The following is a 24206-nucleotide window of genomic DNA, read 5'->3' as shown; positions in this document are numbered from 1 at the left end:
AAGTGGCGTATATATGTGGATAGCCAGAGAATCAGTGAGAATCTGACGCAGATTGAGCACCTTCTGGTACACCCATGAATAAACCTGGTGTTTAAAATACAAGATCTTCCTAATCGCTCTTCCTATCCAAACTGTATGATACAAGTAACCAAACCCAGAGGGTTAGGGGTTAGGGTTAGGTTAGGGTTAGGGTTAGGGTTAGGGTTAGGGTTAGGGGTTAGGGTTAGGGTTAGGTTAGGGTTAGGGTTAGGGGTTAGGTTAGGGTTAGGGTTAGGGTTAGGTTAGGCTTATATTAGGGTTAGGGTTAGGCTAAATTTAGGGATTAGCGTTAGGGTTAGAAGGTTAAGTTTAGGGTTAGGTTAGGGTTAGGGTTAGAGGTTAGGTTAGGGTTAGGGTTAGGGTTAGGTTAGGCTTATATTAGGGTTAGGATTAGGCTAAATTTAGGGATTAGCGTTAGGGTTAGAAGGTTAAGTTTAGGGTTAGGTTAGGGTTTTGTTAGGGTTAGGGTTAGGTATCAAACTGTGTATGATGCACCAGGTAATCCAACAGAGAGGGCTAAGATGCTAAACAAATCATATTTCATGGTTCCTGACAATAGGATGATATGAAGGGAGACATTAGCATAGGAAAATACAAATTAAAATGTTTGTAGTCATTAACACATTTTTGCTTTAGCAAATGATATGTCTTCTTAGCACTACTCTTTAAGAGGAGTTTTAAATGTCATTATGGGCATATGTGGAAATTTTGAGTGCACAAAAACTAAAATAAGTCAATGGGAACAAAACCAAAACAATAATAATATTTTAAAGTGGCGTGAGTGCTATGTCTTTTCATTAGCTTGTTTATAATTCATTCTACACATTTTTTGCAAACATATTGCCAAACAGATATCAAGTTAGAGGCTAGATAAATGGTACAGGAAGTAGATGAGGTCCAATTCTGATGAGGTCCATGTGCTACTTATGGAAACAGGCACATAGAACAGCATATGCACACATTAGAGCAAGCATTAAAGAAAAGTACTTGGCATAAGGCCAACTGCAGTATGCTTCCACAATTATTACCTTTACAAATCCATGCAATCTGGCAAGAAAGCAAAATACACACATTTTTATAGAAAAATGTATCTAATAGCTTTTCAATTCCAGAATTTCTTTTTTCTGGTTTCTCTTTTATTTTTACTGTTTGGGAAATCTGTGGTGGCTCTTCTTGGTTAACAACTTGACTACATCTGGAATTAACTAAAACTCCAAGATTAAGGGCACACCTATGAGGGATTTTTGCTTAATTTGAAGTAGGTAGATCCATCCAGATCTTGAAGCAGGAAGACACACCTTTAATTTGGGCTGCGTCTGTGGGAAGCTTTTACTCTTTGCCTGCTTGTCCTATCAAGTCCATTCTTTCACTGGTGTTAGAGTCATCATCCTCTACTACAAAATCCCAGCACATAACTGAAGAGCAGCTGAGATATCAGCCTTGAGGACTAAGCAACTACTGGATTCTTGGACTTTCTCTTCACAGTAAACCATTGTTGGATTAGCTGGACCACAGCCTATAAGTCACTTTAATAAATATATATGAGAGAGAGAGAGAGAGAGAGAGAGAGAGATTCTATAAGTTCTGTTACCGTGGAGAGCCCTAATATCTCACTCATGAATTCTTTTGGTTGTTTTTGATAGTTATAAATCATATATATATATATATATATATATATATATATATATATATTTACTTAGTAGCTGGCTTCATGTCTTCATAGTAAGTTCACCCCTCAAGGACATTTTCTATGAACTATATTTCCTTTCCTTCTGTGTATAGTGATATTTTCCTGTTCCTTTGAGTATTTAAATTTTTTAATAAAACAATAGGTATTTTAGGGTTGGGGAGATGAATGTGTAGGTAAGGTGCTTGCTACACAAGCATAGGATCTGAGTTTGAGTCCTCAGCACTCCAGAAAAAGAACTGGGCATGATGATGCTGGAAAGACAGAGGATCCCAGAGGCTTTCTAGACAGTCTAGCCTCTTGCCTACACACACGCGCACACACACACGCATGCACATGCGCGACCCAGGCCTCTATGCATGCCAGGAAAGCAGTTCACTGAGCCTCATTCCCAGCCCCCAAACTGGTATCTTGTATATGAAAGCTTTGGTTATTTTGGTGTCCCTATTTTATAGTTTTCATGAGCTACTTCTCCAAAAGCCTGTATGTACTCCCTGTACTGTGTAGCCACACACTTCTGTGTTCATTGAGTTTAGTGGTCAGCTAATGATAGGTCTGAACTAAAACCTTGTGAGAACTATCTCTGTGTACATGTCAACAGGATTTTCCTTCAGCTCTCAGGCAGTTCACAACTCCGATTTAGCCCTAATTTCCTGTTTAAGTGGAGTCTTTAGTCAGTCAGAGATGAATGAGGTCTTCTCTGAATTGTCCAGGGTATGCATTTAACCTTTGTGCAATTTTTTAAGCCACCAGGAATTACCAGAGCTCTTGCAAGTTCCTATTGACACTACTTCAAAACTTCTCAAGCTGCCCCTATTTGACCAGGCTCTTACTTGCTTTACCTCGTAATGCTGACTTTGGCAGCTATAATGTTAGACAATTCCCAGTGAGTATTCAACAGAAATGCCCCAGGGATAGCTTTCAGTAAATTAACTCAATGTCACGACAAACTAATATAATCCCCTTCCTGTTGGAGCTTTTCTAGGAGGCTGCCAAGGCAGGACAAATAATGCCAGGTCTAGGGATAGGGTTTTGGAGAAGCAGTAGGGCAGCTCCCAGTTCTCACAGCAACTGAGTGCAAGAGTTGCTGAAGATAGAGAGCATGTACTGAGATCAATTCAATCAACCCTGAGACCTGTAAGGTTTTCTTTAATATTTATTCCCTGTAGTATGGCAAGCCTTCAACTTCTAGACACCAAATGTCTGGCTTGACCTTTGGTTCTTGAGGGGGAGGGGCAACCTTACAGAGGTATTCATCTAACATTGCAGAAGCTCCAGACTCTGAAATAAGTGAAAAATTCTGGAATGGTGCTCAAAATTAATTTTGTTGCTACAGGAGTAGAAACAAGTATAATGGGAGAATTACTTGTCAACCTCATCGAGGCGTATGTTACATACAAATTTTAACCTCGTTATAGTTTGGTGGGTGTGTCTTTTAACTAACAATTTTTGCTGTTAAAAAAAAACCAAAATGATAGTTTTGTATATATAAAGATCAAGATCCATGACCTCAAATATCCTTTGTAGTGATAACATTTAAACAAACTGTTCAGTTTTAAAATATACACTAATTGTGAGCTTGTTTTGTTCCTGGTTGTATGCTCGTTTCTGAAGAACAGTCAGACACTCCAGCAATGAGGTCCTGTGAGAATTCTGAGTGGCTGTGAGAAAACCCCAAGAAAGCAAGGCAAGAGCCTTGCTACCTCAGCTTCTTCATATCATGAAATTATTCTTGAAATGCATTTTTGTTCTCTTCCCAGATGGAGTGGATAGGAGTGAGTTTGCTCTAGATTATTCATTACAACTGGCTGTTGCATGAGACTTCAGTCTACTCATCTATTGACTTCATTCTCTTGGGTTCTCTGGTCTGTAAAGTGGTAACAGACTAGTGATCTCTCTCAGCCAGGCTCTCCTCTCCACTTCTGAGTTTGACACTTTTAGATTCCACTCATAAATGAGATTATATGTATTTGACTTACTTCATTTAGAATTGCCCCCAGCTTGACCTAAATTGTCCGATTTTTCTCCTTTTTCCCATTTTTTTGTAACATGACAGATTTTAAACCCATCCACATGTTGCTTGGCTGTGGGAGAACTTGTAGGTAAGTGAAATGATGGAGATTCTATAAGTTTAGTATGCTATTCTCCTAATCACACATGTTCAAGACTGAGGCAATTCACTAACAGAATGGGCCCAACTCAACTGGAATCTTGATACTTCCAAATATATGTCCACTGATAGCTACAGCATATTTTTCGTAATTCCCATATAGTTATTGTTTCTCAGGAAGAAATTACCCAGGCCTGGACACTGAGCTCTGTGTACTATATAATGGAAATCCACAGAAGGCTTACATGTCAAATGTTAGTCACGAATACTGGACAGGGGTTAGGAAAAGGAACTGGATCTCATGATTATTCCAGAGTATTTCAAACTCATGGAATCTGTACTACAAAGTGCTTATGCTTTTCTATAAAATGTCTTTCTCTAACCCAAATAGTTAAAAGGAACTTTTGCACATGATTTCTCCTATGGTGAAAGAAATTGGCTATTTTATGACCGAAAAGGGTGTAGGAAAAGAATGTACCTATCTCAGCACAGAAGTACAGCTCAGTAAACCACTTGCCACTTATGTTTGCATTCTTGGAACCCATAGTTGGGCCAGGCATGTAGGAATAGTGAGGGAATGGAGATACACTATTTCTTGAATATATACATAAGCTTGCCATCTGTCTTAGATGAAGTTTTTTGTTTGAGACGGCATCTTGTTATAAAGCCCAGACTGGCCTTGAACTCTCACTAATCCTACTTTGGCCTCCTGAAGGTTACCATATCACGCTAAGCCCTAGTTTGCATGTCACAATATAGTCATGCTTGTCCTTGAATTTGAACCCTCCTGCCTCAGCTTCCCCCAAAATGGTCAGGACTGCAAGTGTGTGACACCAAATTTTCAGTCACAACTACCCCAAAAAGTTAGCTGTCAAAAGTATCAGTGAGATGGGTGTGCAACCCTCCTCCAAGTCTAACACCATGAGCTTGACCCTGGAACCTAAGTAGTAGGAGAAATTGTCCCTGATCTCTACATGTGAACAAACACACATAAAATAAACAGATCCAAAAAAAACTTTAAGTATTGATGAATTTTTAAAGTGACTCTGAGGCACACCCCCCCCATTCTGTGGTTTTTTTCTTTCAAATGGCTTTCATATAAAATAAAAACAAACACGGGATAATATTCTATCACCACATTTATTCAAACTGACATCACATGGCTTCTGTTAATACACACTGAAAACACAGAATTCCAAAAATGCATAGATTACAAAGAAACACCAGACAAGCTCAAACTCAAGGATATTCTACAAATAAACCAGTACCTTCAAAATGCCATGCTACCAGGTACAGACAGGCGAGAAACTGTTCCACACTGAGGAAACTAACAAAGTATCCATGAAGTCCATAATTGTGGGTCAAATCCAGGACCTGCAAAGGGGATTTGGGGATAATTTTCAAAATTTGACTAAGGTCTGCAGAGTAGAGAGACGAGGTCAATGCCAATGTCCTGATTTTGACAGTAAGTATTTAAATATGCAGGAGAACAACCTAACCAAGAGGCTGCCAACACACTTCCTGGCTGTGGCACAACTAGATTTAAAACCAGCAATTTGTTGGTTCTTGTTCTCAAATATCAGTTACCTGCAAGCACTCCATCGTGAAAGGATTGAGAGCATGAGGTGATGTGTTGATGGTGAAAATGAGAACTGACTGAGCACAGGAAAGAGTGGCATGATGGGCAGGGAAAGGGGAGACAAAGGTCACAAGAGCATGCAACACTCAAGTGAACTACAGGAACACTCCAAAAGGCAACTCTGCTGTCTAGTCTTGGATCTGAGGAAGAATCAGATAATAAATAAGAGCCCTGAAAGGAACAAAGCTAGCCTCCCAGCTGCTGGCTTTCCTATCTGCTGTCTGGAGAGAAAGGCTCTGGTACTGGTGTCACTGAAGACTGAGAGTTGGAGGTACAATGCAGCAGAGCACTTGATTCACAAGCACAAGGCTCTGGATTCAACTCTCAGAGGCACAAATATAAAAAAATTAAATTTAAGTACGTTTAAAACTAAATGCTAAAAAGTAATTTAAAAACCCAAAATGCTCAGCATGCTATAACACATAACAAAGGAGACTCTCAAAATCAACCAAACAACAAAAAAACTAATCATGATAAATGAAACAAGGCAAAAAAAAAAAAAAACAAAGAAGAAAAAAAGAAAACAGAAAAAGAAAAACAAACAGAAAAAATGACTAACAAAGGTACTACTTATATGAAGTAAACAGAGAAGATGACTAAGACAAACTAGAGGATGGCCTATAACTGGGATGGGGGTGGGGGGATTAACTACTCTATGCCTCCATTTTCTCACTTCCTAGTGATCACTATAGCATCCAAACAACAAGGCTCCCGAGTACAAAGACCAAGGGACATGATTCACTTAAAGTTTGGGACACTGTGCTGCACTCAAGACGGCCTCCATATGTACATACACTAAATCTGGGAATAAAAATCTGGGAAGTAAACTGCTTTCCAGGTTTAAAAGTCATTAAAATAAATAAACCTAGAATATAAAGATCCAGCAACAAACTGTACTTTATCCTGAATTCAATCCTTATTCAAAGCAAATAATTTTGAAAACTTAAGCCCATTGCCTAAAATACTTAGAACTTTACATATATGAAGTAGAAGAAAGGGAAATGTTTAAATAATTTTCCCTCAATATTTGAGTACATTTGAGTAAAAGATGAAAAAATGCTATGTCACCTCACTTTGAATTTACTTGAGTTGGCATTTTGGTGTATAATTCTAAAATTCCATCTTTCTAAACATAAAGGTCCTTTTCTAAAAAGTAGTAACTTCTCATTGTAAATAGTAAGATAATTCTCACTCTAACATCCCTGACCAACAAGGGTTCTAAGTCAGTCACTCTAGGGTCAGAAGCACCTATGTCACTGTTCTCTCAGGTACTCTTGCATGTCATCCTGTCGTCACCATCAGATGCTGTGGCACTAGAAGACAGGGAGGTAGATGGAAGGCTTGGGATTGTTCATTTCCCAGAGGGCGTCAGATGGTATGGATCCTGCCTCCTGAACTCAATCCTCTCAGTGCAGGTGTGCCAGTCAAACAGCCGCCCCATTGCTCCACCAGGCAAATTAGTGGTTGTTTAATCTTTTGAAATAATTACTGATTTGAGTACAACCTAGGTATCTTTGGTTAAACTATTTTCTCGCCAGCATCAACATTTGCATTCTCTTATTTATCATCTCTCAGGTCAGGCCTTTTACAGAGTTACTTCAGCCTTGATTACTCTCCGATTCTTTTTAAGTATTTCCAGAAAAAGGTTCTAACATTAGGAGAGAGTACACACAAATTTCAATATTTAATAAATTTATCTTGATAACATCAAAACAAGTTTACACTTTAAATTGTATTATAAAAAATACATCGGTCTTCACATTAGTTTTACATGGAAATATATAATTATTTGAATATTTAAATATAGCTTTCCTTTAAGCAAAAAAAAAAGTGTTACTCAGAGCCCTAGTTACATAAATAATTTAAAATGCACAAATCCAAAAAAAAAAAAGCCACTCTTCACACAATATTGTCCACACACTGTATACACCAGGACAATTACAATAAAAATCTATTTAAGATACTAAAAGGGACAAGATTAATGAAATGATATGGTTGTAATTTGATGTATTACTATTAAAAGAATGCACTCTTGACTACACAAAATAACCAATTGTTTCAACCTAGCCTGAAAATTAATTCAACATTTATGTAGACAAAGGGGCACATCTTATACTCTATCAAATTCTGAAATAATTCACTTCTAATTTAATGCAAGTTTTACAATTTTAAGTCTCCAATCTTGTCTAAAATAATAATTCTTATAAGAAGTTAGTAAATATTTGCAAAATGCTAAACAAAACCATTATTTCTGTACCAGACATTTTTATATTTTTGGTGATGTGAATTTTACTTATTAATTTTTTCCTAGCTCTCCCTTTAAAAAGTCCTTAGACAAGTTTCCAAATTGCAAATTTTTAACTTTAAATTTTGATCATTTTGAATTATAGAAATCATCATTTCAGGACATGATTATAATAGATAAAATCTGGCAGGTTTTAGGTATAAACTCTCACTTTTAACCTACATTATAAGAGTGTTTATTAATGGTGTCTGGGAACTGCAGAAGACATTAATACCTGCAAAGAATACTTTTTCATGTTTACTTCATAATCAGTGTAAGGGAAAGTTTTCTTCCTTAATTAAAATATGAGTTTTAAAAAAAAAAAACTAGAAGCCCATTGAGAATTTTTTTAAAGAAATTAAAATGCTTGTAATATAAAGAGGCAAGGTTGAAAAACTTAAACACGATACTTGCCAACTAAAAAGCACATCTGTTCACTCTGCAATATAATTACCACTTATATTTAGAAGTACAGAGATGACAATAGTTATCACCATTAACGACTCACAGGTTAAGTAATGGCCCCTGAAACAAAACCACATGGTATTTCATTAATTCTAAGGTAACACAGTTTAATCTCTGAAATCAAGACACATCTTAACACTGACTCTAGTTTCAATAAAATATAGTAGTTACACAATAAAGGGAAACTTTGTGTTTCCTCATAACATCAATGACAGAAAAAGATCCAGGTCTTGACTGAACAAGAAAAGGGGATGCGTCTGCACCAACTCAGTCAATGACCCTTAAAGGAATATACTCAAGTAGCACAGAGGTTCACACTGTGTATCCAAGCATCTTTATCTCAACTGTTAAACTCAATTAGGTAGTTTAAGATAAAATGTCATATTGGTTTAACCTTGAACTATCTAGCTAGTTTAAGATAATTAGATAGTTTAAGATAAAGTGATGTATAAACTGTTTTTCACTTGTAAAGTGGGTCTTTAGTTAGGTTATTAGTTGAACCTAATTTTTCTGAAATGTAAAGTTTTTCACTAATGACAATTAGTGGTCAGACCACATGCTATTATCAAACCAATAATTTCAACTCAACATTTTAAAATGTTATCTAAAATATTAATAAGATGATAAAATTACCTGGATTTCATTTTAGATTAGTAGTAAAGGGAGAAAAAGTAGCTTAAAAGCTTTACCACATTTGCAAAATCTTTTCCACGTAAGATTTAATATTAACAAAAAGATTTGTGGGTATGTATCCACATGAGGAGTGCTACAGACTTGCAGATCCAATTTAAAGGAAAAAGAATTTGTCTTTCACCAGGTGCTTTCAGAAAATTGGATGAAATATTTTATGGAATGCCTTTAAAAGAATAAGAAATTGTATTTTTGTGATATTTGATCACAAAACTGAGATATTTGAAACCAAGACAGCACAATGTCTCTCTTTTTATTTATCCAGTTAGAATACTTACTGGCTATTCAACTTGGAAGTGTGGTAACTAAGTAAATAGTTATCTGTCCCAATTGTTTAAAAAATGGTATTAATAAGCTTATTAAGTTCATTCTCCCAGTGTTATAACTTTTTGGCACAAAAGAGTTTCAGAGGACATGATTTAAGGGACAAAATTCTATATAGTATGCTAAATTATAAGACAAATTAAGATGAAGCTCTTTTACAGAAATGGGACAAAGTTTGCTTTTAAATCTTTAAAAGAAAAAAAAGGACCCTAAATACTAATTTTAAATGAATATAAAATCTCTGAAAAATAATATCTGTAGCAAAATAGTGTAAGGTCAGTTTCTCCACCAATGCTGGGAAAAGTATGTGCATTCAAGTCTCAAATGTGTTTCATCCAAGTGAAGGACTGATGTCTCCGTCTGCTACAAGTACTTTTATTTTGCCTCATTACTTTTCGACTTGCTTGCAAGCCGCGTCACCATCCTGTCTGTATTTGGTGTGGAACTCAAGCTTCTGAGGTCATATTCTCTCACAGGAAGGAGTCTCTTCCTTTTGCGGTAGTAAGTTTTCCGGTAGCGCTTTACTCCTCCAGCATCGGAAAGATGGGCAGGCAGGGCAGGCAGCTCTGCAGGCACTGCAGGTGTGCTTAACTGCTGCTTTTCAGCACCGGCTGGGAGAACCGCTGGGAGAACCGCTGGGAGAACCGCTGGGAGAACCGTGCGACTCTCGAGCCTGAGCGCTTCAGCTGCTCTCTTGGCTTCCTTTATCTTCCTAGCAACTATTTTCTTCTTCCTCAGTTGCATTCTTATAAGAACGGTCTTTGATTGATTCCTCCTGCTCACGACACCATGGCATTTAGAGACATACTTCCTGGTGATGTCAGTCGCTTTCAGCTGAATCCAAAGAGCCAACTTTTCTGAAGCTACTCTTGATTTTTTCTGGAGAACCGCTGTTTCATAAGCATTTTTGATGAGGCATGATTTGTTTGCAGCCACCATCTTCTTTTTCCAAAATTTCCTTTGATTTTTATTTTCAAAAACTTCCTTTCTAATTGATTTGCGAAATTTTTTGGCACCATCACGATTTACAAGAGTCTGCTGGAAATTATCCTTTGGAACTTGAGTAGCACCCACATCTTCTGATTTTTTTAGAAATGACGATTGACTGGTCCTGTGGAATTTTAACACAGATCTTTTTGGTGTTGTCATAAAAGATGTTGAAGCCAGGTTTTGTCTGTTGGCACCATTTTCTTCTGCATTGGACCTTGGGTCACGCCTATTAAGATCAAGGCCAACTACCTCACATCTGCCAACGTCTGGTACTCTTAGGTTCTGTGGAGGATTAATGACAGTTCTCTTCCTTCGAGGGCCAGAAGAGGTGTGCTCTTTACAGCTGTATGCGCCTCGTAAGTCCCTGTCACTGCCAGGCTTTTTCTTAGGTGGGTTCAAAGACTGATCTTCCTTCATGCTTAGAGAGGAAAAAATGTAGACCAAGGAATCAGGCTGCACAGGTTCTAAAACTTTGGTTTGTGGTTCAGGTAACTCAGTTGTCCCCGTTTGGGCTTTTTTTTTTTTCTGGCTATCATGGCGGAAATACTTCCTTTTTGGTGAGTCATCTTCTTGTTCTGTAATTTTCCTCTTCTTCCCAGAACTTGCTTGAGTTCCACCTCTTACTCCTCCTACCTGGTTCTGAGAAGTCACCTGCCCAGGTTGCTGATGCCCCTCTGGTAGGGAACAAGATGGTTTTCCTAAGGCCACTGAAAAGTCACCAGTGTCTCCAACTTTACCTCCAACACATTGAATTGATTTGGTGTTCTGATTAAGGTCAGACCAGGTAGTCTTTTCTTCTTCACTCAAAAGAATTTTCTTGTTCTCAGAGCCACCATCATAGTAACTGTAGAAACGACTTTGACATCCCTGCATGTGTGTTTTCACATCATCTCCTCTCCCCTGAGAAGATGTTTTTCTCACAGATGATGGAGAACCCTGAACCTGAGGTGAGGCTTCATGAACTAATTCCTTAGGATCACCCTCTGCAACCTCTTCTCCTTCTGAGTATACTGGGTCTGGTGGATACTCATACTTAGTTACTCTCAAGTCAAAAGTCACTTTCTTACGAGGGCCTGCTCTCTTAGGTTGAGGTTGGTCAGGATCAGACTGAAGTGAGGCATCATATTGAAAATTTAGCTCAGATCCATAGGAGTTAGGACTTGCGGTTTTTAGAACTGTATGTGCCCTCTTCGAAAAGCTGCGCTTCACAGCTGTTTGGCGGATCACTGACACAGCATAGGCAGCACGGTCAGCTGTAAAACTACTGGATCCCCAGGGCCGATCTTTTTTGGATCTATATTTTGGATCTTTCCGAAGACTGATGGCTTCTCCAGTTTTCTGTAGTTGGCGAGTCATTGGCTGAGTAGTATCTTCCCAATCATATTTTCTTTTAGAAGACTTAGATTCATAGTTCTTTTTTTCTGGGTCAATAACATTAGCATCAGGCTCTTGTAACTGGCAGGTAGTGGGCTGATCAGAGGGATCAACATTGAAATTGAGTTCATGACCACAAGATGGACAAGTGGAATCTCCTAGGATAATATAGTCATTCTTCCTGTTTATTATTTTGAAACTTTCCTTGGATTGGTTTGTCACTGACTGAGAGGCTTCATAATCACAACCACAGAATTTACAGTAGTACTTTTCGTCTGCTGCAGAACCAAGAGAATCTGTGTTTACATCACTAGTTTCTTTGATAGTCATTTGAGGTGGCATGGTTTCAGGCTGAAGAGGGATATTTGAATCAGAAATTACTTCCCGGTCACAATCACTATCACTGGACACAACATCCACAAACACCACCTGTGGTGAATCTGTTTCTCCATCTGATGTCTGAACCTGGTTAACTACTATCTGAAAAGAAACATCAGAATCATACACCACTTCAGGCTCACAAGATACACTGCACTTGTCCTCTATGTCAAGCTCTCTTTTGTCAAGGTCTGCTTCCTTGCAAGCCACTTGAGGCGGCTCAACTTCTGACTGCAGATGAACACCAGAATTATATGCTACTTCAGAACAACATGGCTGGAAGTTCTCATTTTCTAGGTCATCATGATTCTCCTTTTGCAAGTTTACTTCTTTGATAGATACAGCCTCCACAGATGGATCTGTCACAAACTGAGCAGGGTCATCAGAATCATAAGTTGGTTCAAAGTCAACTAGCTTGTAGCTCTTATCTTCCAGGTAAATATGGTCTTCCTTTAGGTTTATTTCCTTGACAGGTTTTTGAAGATGGCCTGCTGCTGATTGACAAGGATCATTGGAATCAAAACTCATTTCTGGACCCTCACGGGAATCAACACTCACTTCAGGACCACAAGGATTGCTGCTCTTTACTTTCAAACTGGCATGCCCTTTTTGCAAACGTTGTGGTTTCTGAATCACTGAGCAAAAAATGACATTTGAAACAGGAACTATTCCAGAGCCATAGGACTCACAGCCATTACCATTCAGACTAGCATGTCCCCTCAGTAAATTTATTTCTTGAACGGGTTCTTGTGTTGCATTAGTCACAGCCTGAAGTGGTTCATCAGAATGAAAGTTTATTTTTGAGTCACTAGATTCAACAATCTTATCTTCCAAATCAACATGATCTTTCCAACGGTCAGTCTCCTGAACTACTTCAATTTGGCCAACCAATGGCTGGGGGACATTGGAATCACATGTAATTCCAAAACCCTGTGCATCCTCCCTCTTACCTTCCATGTCATCTGTATTCTTCTGACTTCTGTTTTCACCCCTTTCACTATTCTGATCAGCCTCTAACTGGACAGAGTCATTAGAATCAATGCTTACTTGAGAATCACAAGACACGTTATTCCTACGTTCTAGATCAACATGTTCAGGCTCCAAAACAGTTACTTCAGGTGGTTCAACTACTGCCTGGGCTGAGACATTGGAATCCAAATTTGTTTCAGAACACGCATCTTGGCTGTTATCTTCCAAGGGCACTTGATCATCACCATCAAGAGTTATTTGTTTAAGAGCTAGTTCAAGTTGATCCATTGCAGAACGAAAAGAAACATTAGAGTCATGTATTATTTTTGAATAAATCAGCTCACTGATCTTCTTTTCAAGAACCTTTGCCTCTTTTTTCCACTCGTTCATTTTTGTAATCACATCAAACTCTTGTTTAGGCAGTGAATGAAAATGACCAGTAGAATCAACACTTGCTTTAGAATCACTGGGTTTGCCATCTGTGTCTGTGAGTTCGACACAGTTTTCCTTCAAGGCTAACTGAGGCTGACTAATGACTGAATCAAGACGACCAGCAGTATTCAGATTTTCTTCCATTCCTCTAAGCTCAGTCCTTTCATCTTTTGAGTCAGCATAGCCCTCTTTCAAAGCAACTGGTTGAGGTTTTTCAGTCATTGACCAAGGAAAAACATCAGAATTGAAAGTTGGTGGACAGCCACCATATTCGTCATCACTGTTGACTTCCTCAAGATGCTTTGTCTTTCTCTTTGCTTTCTTACCTACATAAGGTTCCGTCACTGGAGGAGCAGTAGTAGAAGCTGAACTTATTTCAGAAGGAGATTCTATGCTTTTACTTGTTAATTCAGCATGCTTTTCTTTTTGAAGACATACATTTTTGACAACTACTTCACACCTGCGAATAACTGACTGAAAGGGGACACGAGAATCCAATCTTGTTTCAGAAACACGTAATATAATGGGATCTTCAGAACATCCGGGCTTTGAATTAAAAGAGTTAGAATCCAAATGTAATTCAGAATCAGTAGGTTCACTTTCCTTTTGTTCAATTTGTTCTATATGTACCTGCTCTTCTTTGGGGGGATTTATCTTTTTAACAGCTACATCAGAATTAGTCACTGAATGAAGAGGGGCATTAGAATCCAAACAAATTTCAGAACCACTGGGATTGTCATTCTTCCCTTTTAAGTGAACGTTTTCTTCTTCCTGAATGATTACTTCTTTAACAGCTACTTCAGGGTGATCATTTCCTGAATGAAGAGGAATATCAGAATCAAATGTTATTCCAGAAACACAAGATTCATTACTCTTATTTTCCAGACCAACAGGTTCCTCCTCATAAACAGCTACTTGAGGTTGGTCAGCTACTGAGTCATTGGGAATATCAGAATCAAAAGTTATGTCAGAACTACTTGACACACAGCTTTCATCTTCCAGGTTAAAGTCATCTTCGTTTATTCCTTCAAAATCCAGCAGAGACCGCTCAGTAACTGACAGAAGAGGGGAATCGGAATCAAATGTCAACTCAGAACTGGAGCACCCACTGCTCTTAACTTCCATGTCGACATTTAACTCATCAAGATTTACTTCACCCCAAGCCCCTTGAGGTTGATCATTAGCTGACTGATAAGAAGCATGGGAATCAAAACTTAGATTAGAAATGCCAGAGTGAACACTCTGATTTTCTAGGTCAAGATCTACTTCCTCAGGATTTACTGGAGATTGATCAGCCTCTAATTGAGCATCAGCATGAAAACCCACGTCAGGACCATGAGACTCACAGTTCGTATCCCCAAGGCTGGTATTCTTCTGGTTCGGAAGATTTATTTCTTCTGCCTCTCTCTGGGCTTCATCAGCCACTGTCACAAGAGAACTATCACGGTCAGGACGTGCTTCAGCACTACTTGGTTGGTCTTCATTTTCCTGCTCGACGGCTCTGTCTCTCGGGCTTCTTTCTTGAACAGGCATATGGGGACGGTCCAGAGCTGCATCACTGTCAGAACTGAAACTACTTGACCCGTAGTTCTCATCAACCAGGTTTGCATGGGCACTGTTCAGAGGATTTTGCTGTCCTGCTGCTGTTGGAGTCTCATCAGCTGAGGACCCAGAATCCTCACATGGTTCAGAGCTGCCACTTCCATAGCTCTTATCAACCAAACGAAGGGGCACTACTACTTCCACAGGCTGTGAGGGACGGTGACTAGTTGATGGAAGTGAGTCATCACCATCAAAATTCACTTCAGAGCCACTAGACTCATAGCTTTCATCAACCAGACTAATGAACTGTATGTTCTGTGTAATCACTTGAGAATGGGTGGTAGCCACCCGACGAGAAGTGCTACCATTATCTGAAGTTGCTCCAGAAACAGTGGGTGTTTCATTCCTAGGCTGTGCGTCAGCATGTGTTTCTTCTGATACATCTATTTCTCTGGTGGTCGGTTCAGATAGGGCACTCAGTGACTGACAAGAGGACCCACAATCAAAACTCGTGTCAGATCCTCTAGATTCATAGCTCACATCTTCTTGGTCAACTCCCTCCTCCTCCTCTTCCTGCTGCTCTTCTTCCTGTTCCTCCTCTTCTTCCTGTTCCTCCTCTTCTTCCTCCTCCAAAAGACTTAAGTCATGTACAGCAGCTTGGGAAGGACCAGGTACTGCCTGAAGAGACCTATGATCAAACCTCTCTTCAGAACTCACTGAGCGCTTCTGCTTCAGAAGTGTTGACTTGTTAAGAACCAAATGTGTTTCTTCTTGGGGATGAACTATATTTGAACGAAATGCCTCACGACGCTTTGGAATGGCACCTTCGAGTGCTTGTTCTGGTGGTGTGTCAGTCTCATTTGGGTTTCCTGCTGTACCTGCCTCTAACTCAGAAGAAGACTCAGCTCTTACAGAACAAAGCTCAGGACCTGTTAGCTCACGGACTCGTACGACAGGGGAAAAAGACGCACCCTTAGCTCTGAGATTTCTCTGTGAAAGCAATTTGTCTAAATTTATACTTAGTTTCTTTTTTGGGTCTTTAGTTTTGGGTTGAGATGATGGGTTGCTAGGGCCCTGATCTGGGGAATCAAAGTATTTTTCAAGATTCTCTGTGTCACAAGCTGGAAAGGAATCTGAAGCAACTGCCAGTACTAACCGAGGAACACTGTTAGCCGCAACTGGTCTCTCGAAAGAGCCGCTAGGCAAAGAGCTGGCAGGAGCATTACAAATCACAGGGGGACGCACTAACTTTTTTCCACTAGTTGTAGCCTGAACAACACCGACTGAATTAACTTTTTTCACACCACTCTCAACTTTATGAGCCAATTCCAAGGACTGCTGCTGTCCCCGTTCCAGTTTTTGAATAACTGATGGTCTAACAGCAGCCTCTGGGCGTTCCTGAGAGGTACCAGGTCTACAATCTATCTCTTCGACAGATGCTGAATCCTCGGAGTTCCTCTCTGCACCGCTATCATCATCAGAGTCATCCAAAATCACCACTTCAGGTGATCCAGGATCATCTGCTGCTGCTGCTGCTGCTGCTGCTGCTGCTGCTGCTGCTGCTGCTGCTGCTGCTGCCTCATTTGGTGCAGGTCTAAAAAAGAAGCGGGTAAAAACATTAAAATATCCTGTTTTTCGTTAAAATCCAGGTACTGTTTTCTTTCTATTATGGACCATTCTTAGAGGAAAAGGAATACCAGATTGTACACTTCATGGACTTTAGGAAGTTACCTAGTATAGAAGATACAGTAAGTCCACCAATTGCTATTTTATAAACAAATAGCTCCTGGACATACAAAAATGCAAATCAATCTCTATATCCATTTTTCAGTTATCACAATAAACACTATAAAGTTTGACTCAGAGGCTCAAGATATCACTCAGTTGCTAAAGCACTTGCCAAGTGCATGCAAGGCCCTGGGTCTGATCCCTACAACCTCAAATTTTAAAAGCTATGTCAAAAATTAACTGTATACAGTTAATTCTATCTGTAAGAAGCTATTCCTATTTAGTTATCTTTAGGAAAGTGAACATGAAGTCTGGGGCCTCAAAAGGAATATAAGGAATATAAGGAATATAGTACTTGTTTCTCTCTTTTTTAAAAGATTAATTTATGTATTTTATGTTTATGAGAACCCTGTCTTTATGCACATAAGAAGATCCCATTATAGAAGGTTGTGAGCTGGGAATTGAACTCAGGACCTCTGGAAGAGCAGCCAGTGCTCTTAACCACTGGGCCATCTCTCCAGCCCTGGTCTCCTTTTCCTAAGGAGATGGTCTGGCTATGCTGCGCAGGTTGACCTTTCTTTTGGATGAGCAATGCCCCACTTCAGCTTCCCTAGGAAGCTAGAATTATAGGCACAATACCATCATACCTGGCTTATGACTAAATCATTTGTTGAATGTTCCCTTGAATTACATCTATGTATACTACATTTTTCAATTCAAAATTTTAAATACTTTTTTAAAGATCTGAAATTTCATAATCTAAAAATCTATCACTTTGACTCTTATACTGCCATCAGCCCAACAAGCTTGATTCAAAGAATTTTATGGATCCTTCCTTCACACAGATCAACAGCTGTCCTAAAAATGTTGTCATAGTCTTAATCCAGTCATAGAAATCACCTACTAAAAAGTTCCCTAACTCAGTGGTACACTCTGTGGTAGGCACTTGAGCAAATTCAAAGAAAAGCTGGCTCTCAAGAAGCACTCAATTAGCAGCAGCTTCCAGTGCAAAATGTCAATATCATCTTACCAAGATCCACAAAAAAAAAATCATAGATGAGAGAGGCCTAAGGTATCATAAGCTAATATAAAGTGATCAGCCTAAAACAGAAAGAGGTCAAACTAAGAAATCCCAGTTTGAAAATTCAACTTAAAAGTTACTGAAAAAATGTAAACAAGCTATAAACTGTAATGTATTGTCAGTTTATAAGTTAAAACAAATGTACTATACTAATGTTGAGACATATTAGGTAAATTCAGTGAGGTCATATTATAAAGATCCTCTTCTTTTGGGGGAGGACAAGGATACAACCTCCATTCTGAGGTATTACTGCCCAAAATGTATAATCTTAGTTTAATCGTAAGGAAATATCAGAAAAGCCTAAACTGGGATGTTGTCCATAAAATAAATGGCCACTGCTCCTAAAAAGAGTCACAGTCTTTTGGTTGTTTGGTCTGTTGATCGGTTTGTTTTTTGTGGTTTTCTTTGAAACAGAATTTCTCTATGTTATATCCCTGACTGTCCTAGAATTCACTCTGTAGACCAGGCTGGTCTTGAACTCAAAGATCTACATGCTTCTGACTCCCCAAGTGCTAGGATCAAATGCATAAGCCACCACCACCTACCCAAGTGTCAGTCTTAATTAATGAGTAAACAAACAATGCAATGCAAAGCTGAAGCAAGAATAAGGAGACAGTACACTCAGTGCAGTGCGTGAGCTTGGGTGGTCCCAGCACAGGGCAAAAGCATGACCAAAGAAAGGTAAAGTTTCAGTGACATTCTATAGACAAGGAGCAGTACCCATAAAAGCAGTTCCTAGTTTAGAGAACTGCACGGTGCCTGCTCTAGATTCCATAGTCATGGCACAAGTTTCTTTTATCAGTTTCCCAATGTTTTCAGTAAACCTAGTATATTATCCCAAAATAAAAACTTTTAAAAAAGACAGTGGTTCTAAGCCTTGCTAATGCTGTGATACAGTTCCTCATATTGTGATGACCCCAATCATAAAATTATTTTGTTACTATTCATAACTGTTATTTTTCTTCTGTTAGGACTCATAGTGTAAATATCTGTGTTTTCCAGTGGTGTTAGGCAACCCCTATGAAAGGGCCATTTGAGCCCTAATGGAGTCATGAGCCACAAGTTGAGAATAATAACCTATACATTCTAGCCTAGAAGTTCGAATCCTGTGAAATTAAACTACAGAAATAGTTGTTTTGGTGGTTTGAACAAGAATGCCTACCCCCACAGGCTTATATGTTTGAAATACTGGTCCCTAATAGGTAGACCTATTTGGAAAGGACTAAGAGGTGTGGCCTAGTTGGAGGAAGTGTGTCACTGGGGTGGGCTTTGAGGTATCAAAAACCTACACCATTCTCAGTTAGGCCACCCGTTCTCTCTGTCCTCCCACCCCCCGCCTCTGGCTTGTGGATCAGATGTAGCTCTCAGATACTAGCTCCAGCACCATGACTGCCTGTTGTTATACTCCCTGCTATGAGGCCATGATAGTCTGGACTCTAAGCCTCAGGACTGACAGTCCTAAGAGAAATGGTTTCTTTTCTAATGGTCATGGTGTCTTATCACTGAAACTGAGAAGTAAGAAAGACAGTTACACAAGAGTATTTGTTGAGGAAATGCTTATGAGGTTTTTAAATCAAAGTCTCGTGTACGATCCCATGGTGAGTCTAATCTCATCTTTCTACCAGCTTTTATTAAGAAACAGCATTTTAAAGAACATTTCCCCATGAAAACATTTTCAGTATTTCTAAATTCTAGGTTAGTATCCTGCAAAGCGCAAGTTTCCTTTTCCTCCAGTTGATGGTACTTCAGTTAAGTCTGCAGAGATGTTCCCACTTTGCTGATCTTGTATGATTGTTATAATCTGATCTTTAGAAACCCAGAGCATTAACTATTAACTCTTAAGTGTCATCAAATGTTTCTTTTTATTAAAAATAACCAAACAAGTTGACTGGTGGGGGCTATTAAAGACCAAAATGATGGCTTGAAGGGTAAAGATGTCTTGAAACCAAGCTTGTGTATCACTCCCAAAACATATACAGTATTTGAAAGAGAAAACCAGCTCCACATATACACATGACATATGAACAAATAAAAGTAATAAAAAAATTTGACTAAAAATCTTTTTTAAAGACATCAAGATACTGACAGAGTATTGAGAGGCCGTTCAGTCCTATACTTTGTTCACTCAGTCAGCACAGTTCTACTAGCATTGACTTGTCCTAGATTTTTACTGTGACTATGTTGTCCTATTACCACTTAGCTTTTGTTACAAATCTTTCAAAACATTTTGCTCCACATCCACCCAGCATTTAACCCTACTAACATACCTAAAAAAAACACATTAATGACACATAGTTATTTATCGTCCTAAGGCATTTATTTACTCAGGAAAAAGCAGTTGTGTCCATATTTTCTATAGTAAATAGTTTTTTATTAGCAGGGCTGAAGATTGAGGACAGGGATTCACTAATACTAAGCAAGCAGTCTACAACTCAGCTACAGTAAAATCTCATAAAAACAACTGAAGTAGAGAAATGGCGCAAAAGTTGAGAGTACTTGCTGCATAGTCATGAGGACCAAAGTTAGGATTCAACCATACAACAAGCTTGGCATTCTACATGCCTATAAAAGTATCTCAGAGGTAGGTAAAAAGAGGAGGGGTTGCTGAGACTTACTGGCTTCCAGTTTAGCCTAGAAAACACTAACCTCTGCACTAAGCATGCAAGTTCACATGCACATATATATATAAACATGTGCACACAAACACACCAATCTTTAAAGATAAAAACAAAAAACAAATTTAAAAATATTTATTCTTGTATGTATATAAATGTTTTGTCTGCATGTATGTATACCACATACATTCCTGCAGAAGTCTGAAGAGGCTGTCAGACCCCCTGGAACTGAGTTACAGGTTGTTGTGAGCCAATATGTAGGTGTTGGAAACTGAACTCAAGTCCTCTACAAGAGCAAATGTTCTTAACCATTTAACCATCACTCCAGTACCCCACACACAAATAAATCTTTAAAGAAATAAGTACAATAAACAATTTTAAATGGAAGTTGTTAAATAAAATTTCACTTTAGGACTCACTAAGTGCTAACTCTTCTAGCCCTAAATCAAAATTTTATCCAGTTAACTTCATTTCCAACTATTTGTTTTTATTGGCTGAATAAGACAGTTCACAACAGAGCTAGGAGTACATCCTAGTATTTGCCTGGCATGGTTGAGCCCTTAGGTTCAATCCCCAGTTCTATTATCACAAAACCATTTTGTACATCACACATTTTTTAAAATTCAAATACAGCCTTTAAAAGGTAGGTAGGTATGGTAGCACATTCATATAATTTCATCACTTGAGAAACTGAACGTTTAAAGCCAGTCTGGGCTACACAGCATTTACAGACAAGACTAGCCCTGGATACAAAGCAAGATGGTAAAAGTGGATGGAATATAACACTTGACACAGATAGACATTCCACAGAACTATCTTACCTACTGTCTTGATAATTGTATGGGTGGTGTCGTATGACATCCTGCAAAAAGCGTTCCATCAGAGTGTTATTGGTAATTGTCCGGCGTCTGCACTGTCTGGTCAGGCTTCTGTGCTGAGCACTAAACAAGTGCTATAAAGAGAAACCAGTAGGTATTTTAAATGAGTAATATTATTCATGGTAACACAAAATGGACTCATGAATGTATTCCTTGTAGAAATATAAGTTGATAGTCCTTTTATACAGCATCTCTACATCTCTAAAATGTGTATCTAAAACCATAAAAGTGTCTTTTCTAAAGTTGTTACGTTTCTCTAAATACATTCCTAAGGATGACATCAAAAGGCTGTTTATCATACCACATAGCAAAAAACCTGGAAACTCCATAACGATAACCTCATATTAAAATGTACACCAAGATGTAATGCCATGCAGCTATAAAAAATAACAAATCATGATAACATAAAGAAATACTATATATTAAGAGAAAATTGGAAAATCAAAAACCATACATATGGCTCTATCTCAAACCAGTTTTAAAAATTTACAGAGAAGCAAATGGAAGAAAATGTACTAAAATCTTAAAATTATACTTTTAACTGATATAGCTATGGATAATTTTTAATTTTTCTTAAAATGTTTATATTTTCCAGTAAGTTTTTACAATTAAAAAACTGTGAAAAGAGAGAACAGGGTTGGATTATGGCATTAAAAAAGAACAAAGATTAATTCACAAAAAACCTTTCATTTCTTTTTCTTCAGTGATTAAGAATCCTGCCTTAGCAGAAAATTAGTCTAAGCATACTAAAGTGTTGAATTTAACCACAGATACTAGTATTAATGGACTGACAATGGGATAAGAAGGACTCTAGGATGGGGGAGACGTACCATATGCCACACACAGGGCTATTCAATCCATCTAAAAAGCTCCCTGCGCTTTCACTCAGCAAGAACAGTGCCCTCTTTTGACACAAAGAGAGTGGGGCACAAAAAATACAAAATAAAAGCAAGCTGCCTTAAGCTCTGTTACCCAGTCAACAGCAAAGCCAGGATTTGAATGTGAGTCAAACTGTAGCTTATGTGCTTTTTCAATTAGCTAATATAAATGGCACATTAATCACATATGTTCTTTATAATATAACATGCTTTAAAATAGTTACGAAAACTGTGTTAAGATACTATTTAAAAAAGAAAAAACCACAGGTTGCTAGCTTCTGACCACTGTTAGAACTCTTGAAATTATTTCCTCTGTCCTGTTGACATGAGAATTTCTGCAATGTTACCCCATCACTTAAGTATGACGGTCTCAAAATTCTTTGCTATAAACTCCCCCACTGTCCAGTGCCCATCGCCAGAGTAGATTGCTGGTGATAAAAAAAGTGTACAAAGGAACAAATAAAGAATGAACTAAAATCCAACCTTGTCCTCTCTCTGCTAAGGCAAACAGATAAACAACAACACGAATGGGGAACCGACCAGCACACACTGCAGGAGCCACCATATTACACACATCTCACAGGGCTGTCTTAAGAACTTTTCAACAGATATATCACATAAAGCACATAAAACATTTGTATGCAGCCCACTAAGCCACCAAGGAATAAACACATCCATAACTATCTATGAATATCAGTACCTAGATATCCCTTTATTGCTCCATACCAATCTAATATCCCTTCCCTCTTCCCCCAGTGTAACTATAACCCTGATTTCTAATACTAAGTTTTGAAAGGTTCTAAAATCAATATAAATGACACCATACAACATGTATTTTTCTGCACTGAGCTCCTCTCTCATTCAACACTGCATTTATGATACTTATTCAAGAGTAACTGTATTCTGTTCATCTTCACATACATCTGTACTCTATTATATGAATCTATGCTATTTTACACATTAATAGGTTTTAGTTTTTTTTTCAGCATTTGGACATTACAAACCATAATGCTGCAAAGAACCCTGCTATTTTGTCTTGCGTGACAACACATCTTGGGGGAGTTAGGTTCTAAGATGTAAATCTTCTGTGTCATATAGTACATGTATGTTCATCCTCAGTACCTAGTCTTCCAAAGTGGTTGGGACAGTGTATGCCTAATCAACAATCCATCTTTGTATTGCTCTACTTTATCATCAACATTTGGTGTGCTGTTTTTTCACATTTCAGCTATTTTGGACTGTGTTCACATTGAACACATTGTGAAATGTGTTCAGTATCATATATTATGCCCTTAATCCACAATCTGATGACAGCTTTCCATTTTTAGTGGCGATCCAGATCAGCTCCTTTATTATGGATTCATTTACCGTTCTTCCTGATTTCTTTTTCATGACAGTGTCTTCGTCACATAGTCCATTCTAGGCTTGAACTTAGGGTCCTTCTACCTCTGTCTCCAGAATGTTTGGTTTCAAGCATGTGCCACCATACCAGCTCCTCTTCCTGTTCTTCAAATAGATGTCTTCTTCATTGTCTTGTAGAATGGATTTATTCTGGACACAATCTCTCCATTCAATTATGTATGTTTCAAGTATCATCTCTCTTTCTGTAGCTCGTCTTCTCACCTTCTTAATCATCTACTATTTTCTCAATTTCATTGCAGCCCAGAGTAGCTTTTTAAGTGCTTTTTGTTGGCCAAAAGCTCTTCCTCGCAAGTCATGGACTTTCTCCTGTCTGCTGTTAGTTCCTTTATTATATTACCTACAACATTCACCCCTCTAATTTACTTGGGATTATTTTACACACATACTCATCTTCCCCACTAGCTGTCACTTGACCCCACAGCATCTACTAGACAAAGTCTAGTTTCTTGCTGCTCTGCAGTGTCACCTTTGTCACAGATCAGATCCACACCTTCATCTGTCTCTGCAGTGTGTTCCTATGTTCGTTCTAACTTTGCACCAAGCCTGCCTTAGTAAAGGTGAATGAGAGTGGTTATCTAGTGGGATACAACTCATTCAGGTCTTCTTTAATATCATCTAGTTCTCTCTTTTTTTATTTCCATATTTATAATGACTTAATTTCACTGGAATGCAAGGGATTTT

General features: G+C 38.4%; 1 protein-coding gene across 1 annotated transcript in view; it reads right to left on the bottom strand.

Moving 5' to 3' along the window:
• Positions 1-4957: 4957 nt before the first annotated feature.
• Positions 4958-24206, bottom strand: part of Zdbf2 (zinc finger, DBF-type containing 2) — a 38834-nt gene continuing 19585 nt past the window's right edge. The window contains 2 exon segments of the mRNA NM_001427679.2: positions 4958-16517; positions 21169-21299. Of these exon segments, the coding sequence (NP_001414608.1) occupies positions 9614-16517; positions 21169-21299 (7035 nt within the window). The 3' untranslated portion in view covers positions 4958-9613.

The sequence above is a fragment of the Rattus norvegicus genome, chromosome 9 (assembly GCF_021556685.1).
Source record: "Rattus norvegicus strain SHRSP/BbbUtx chromosome 9, alternate assembly SHRSP_T2T, whole genome shotgun sequence".
NCBI classification, from domain to species: Eukaryota; Metazoa; Chordata; class Mammalia; order Rodentia; family Muridae; genus Rattus; species Rattus norvegicus.
The sequence above is the reverse complement of the archived record's forward strand: the minus strand, read 5'-3'. Positions and strand labels throughout refer to the sequence as shown.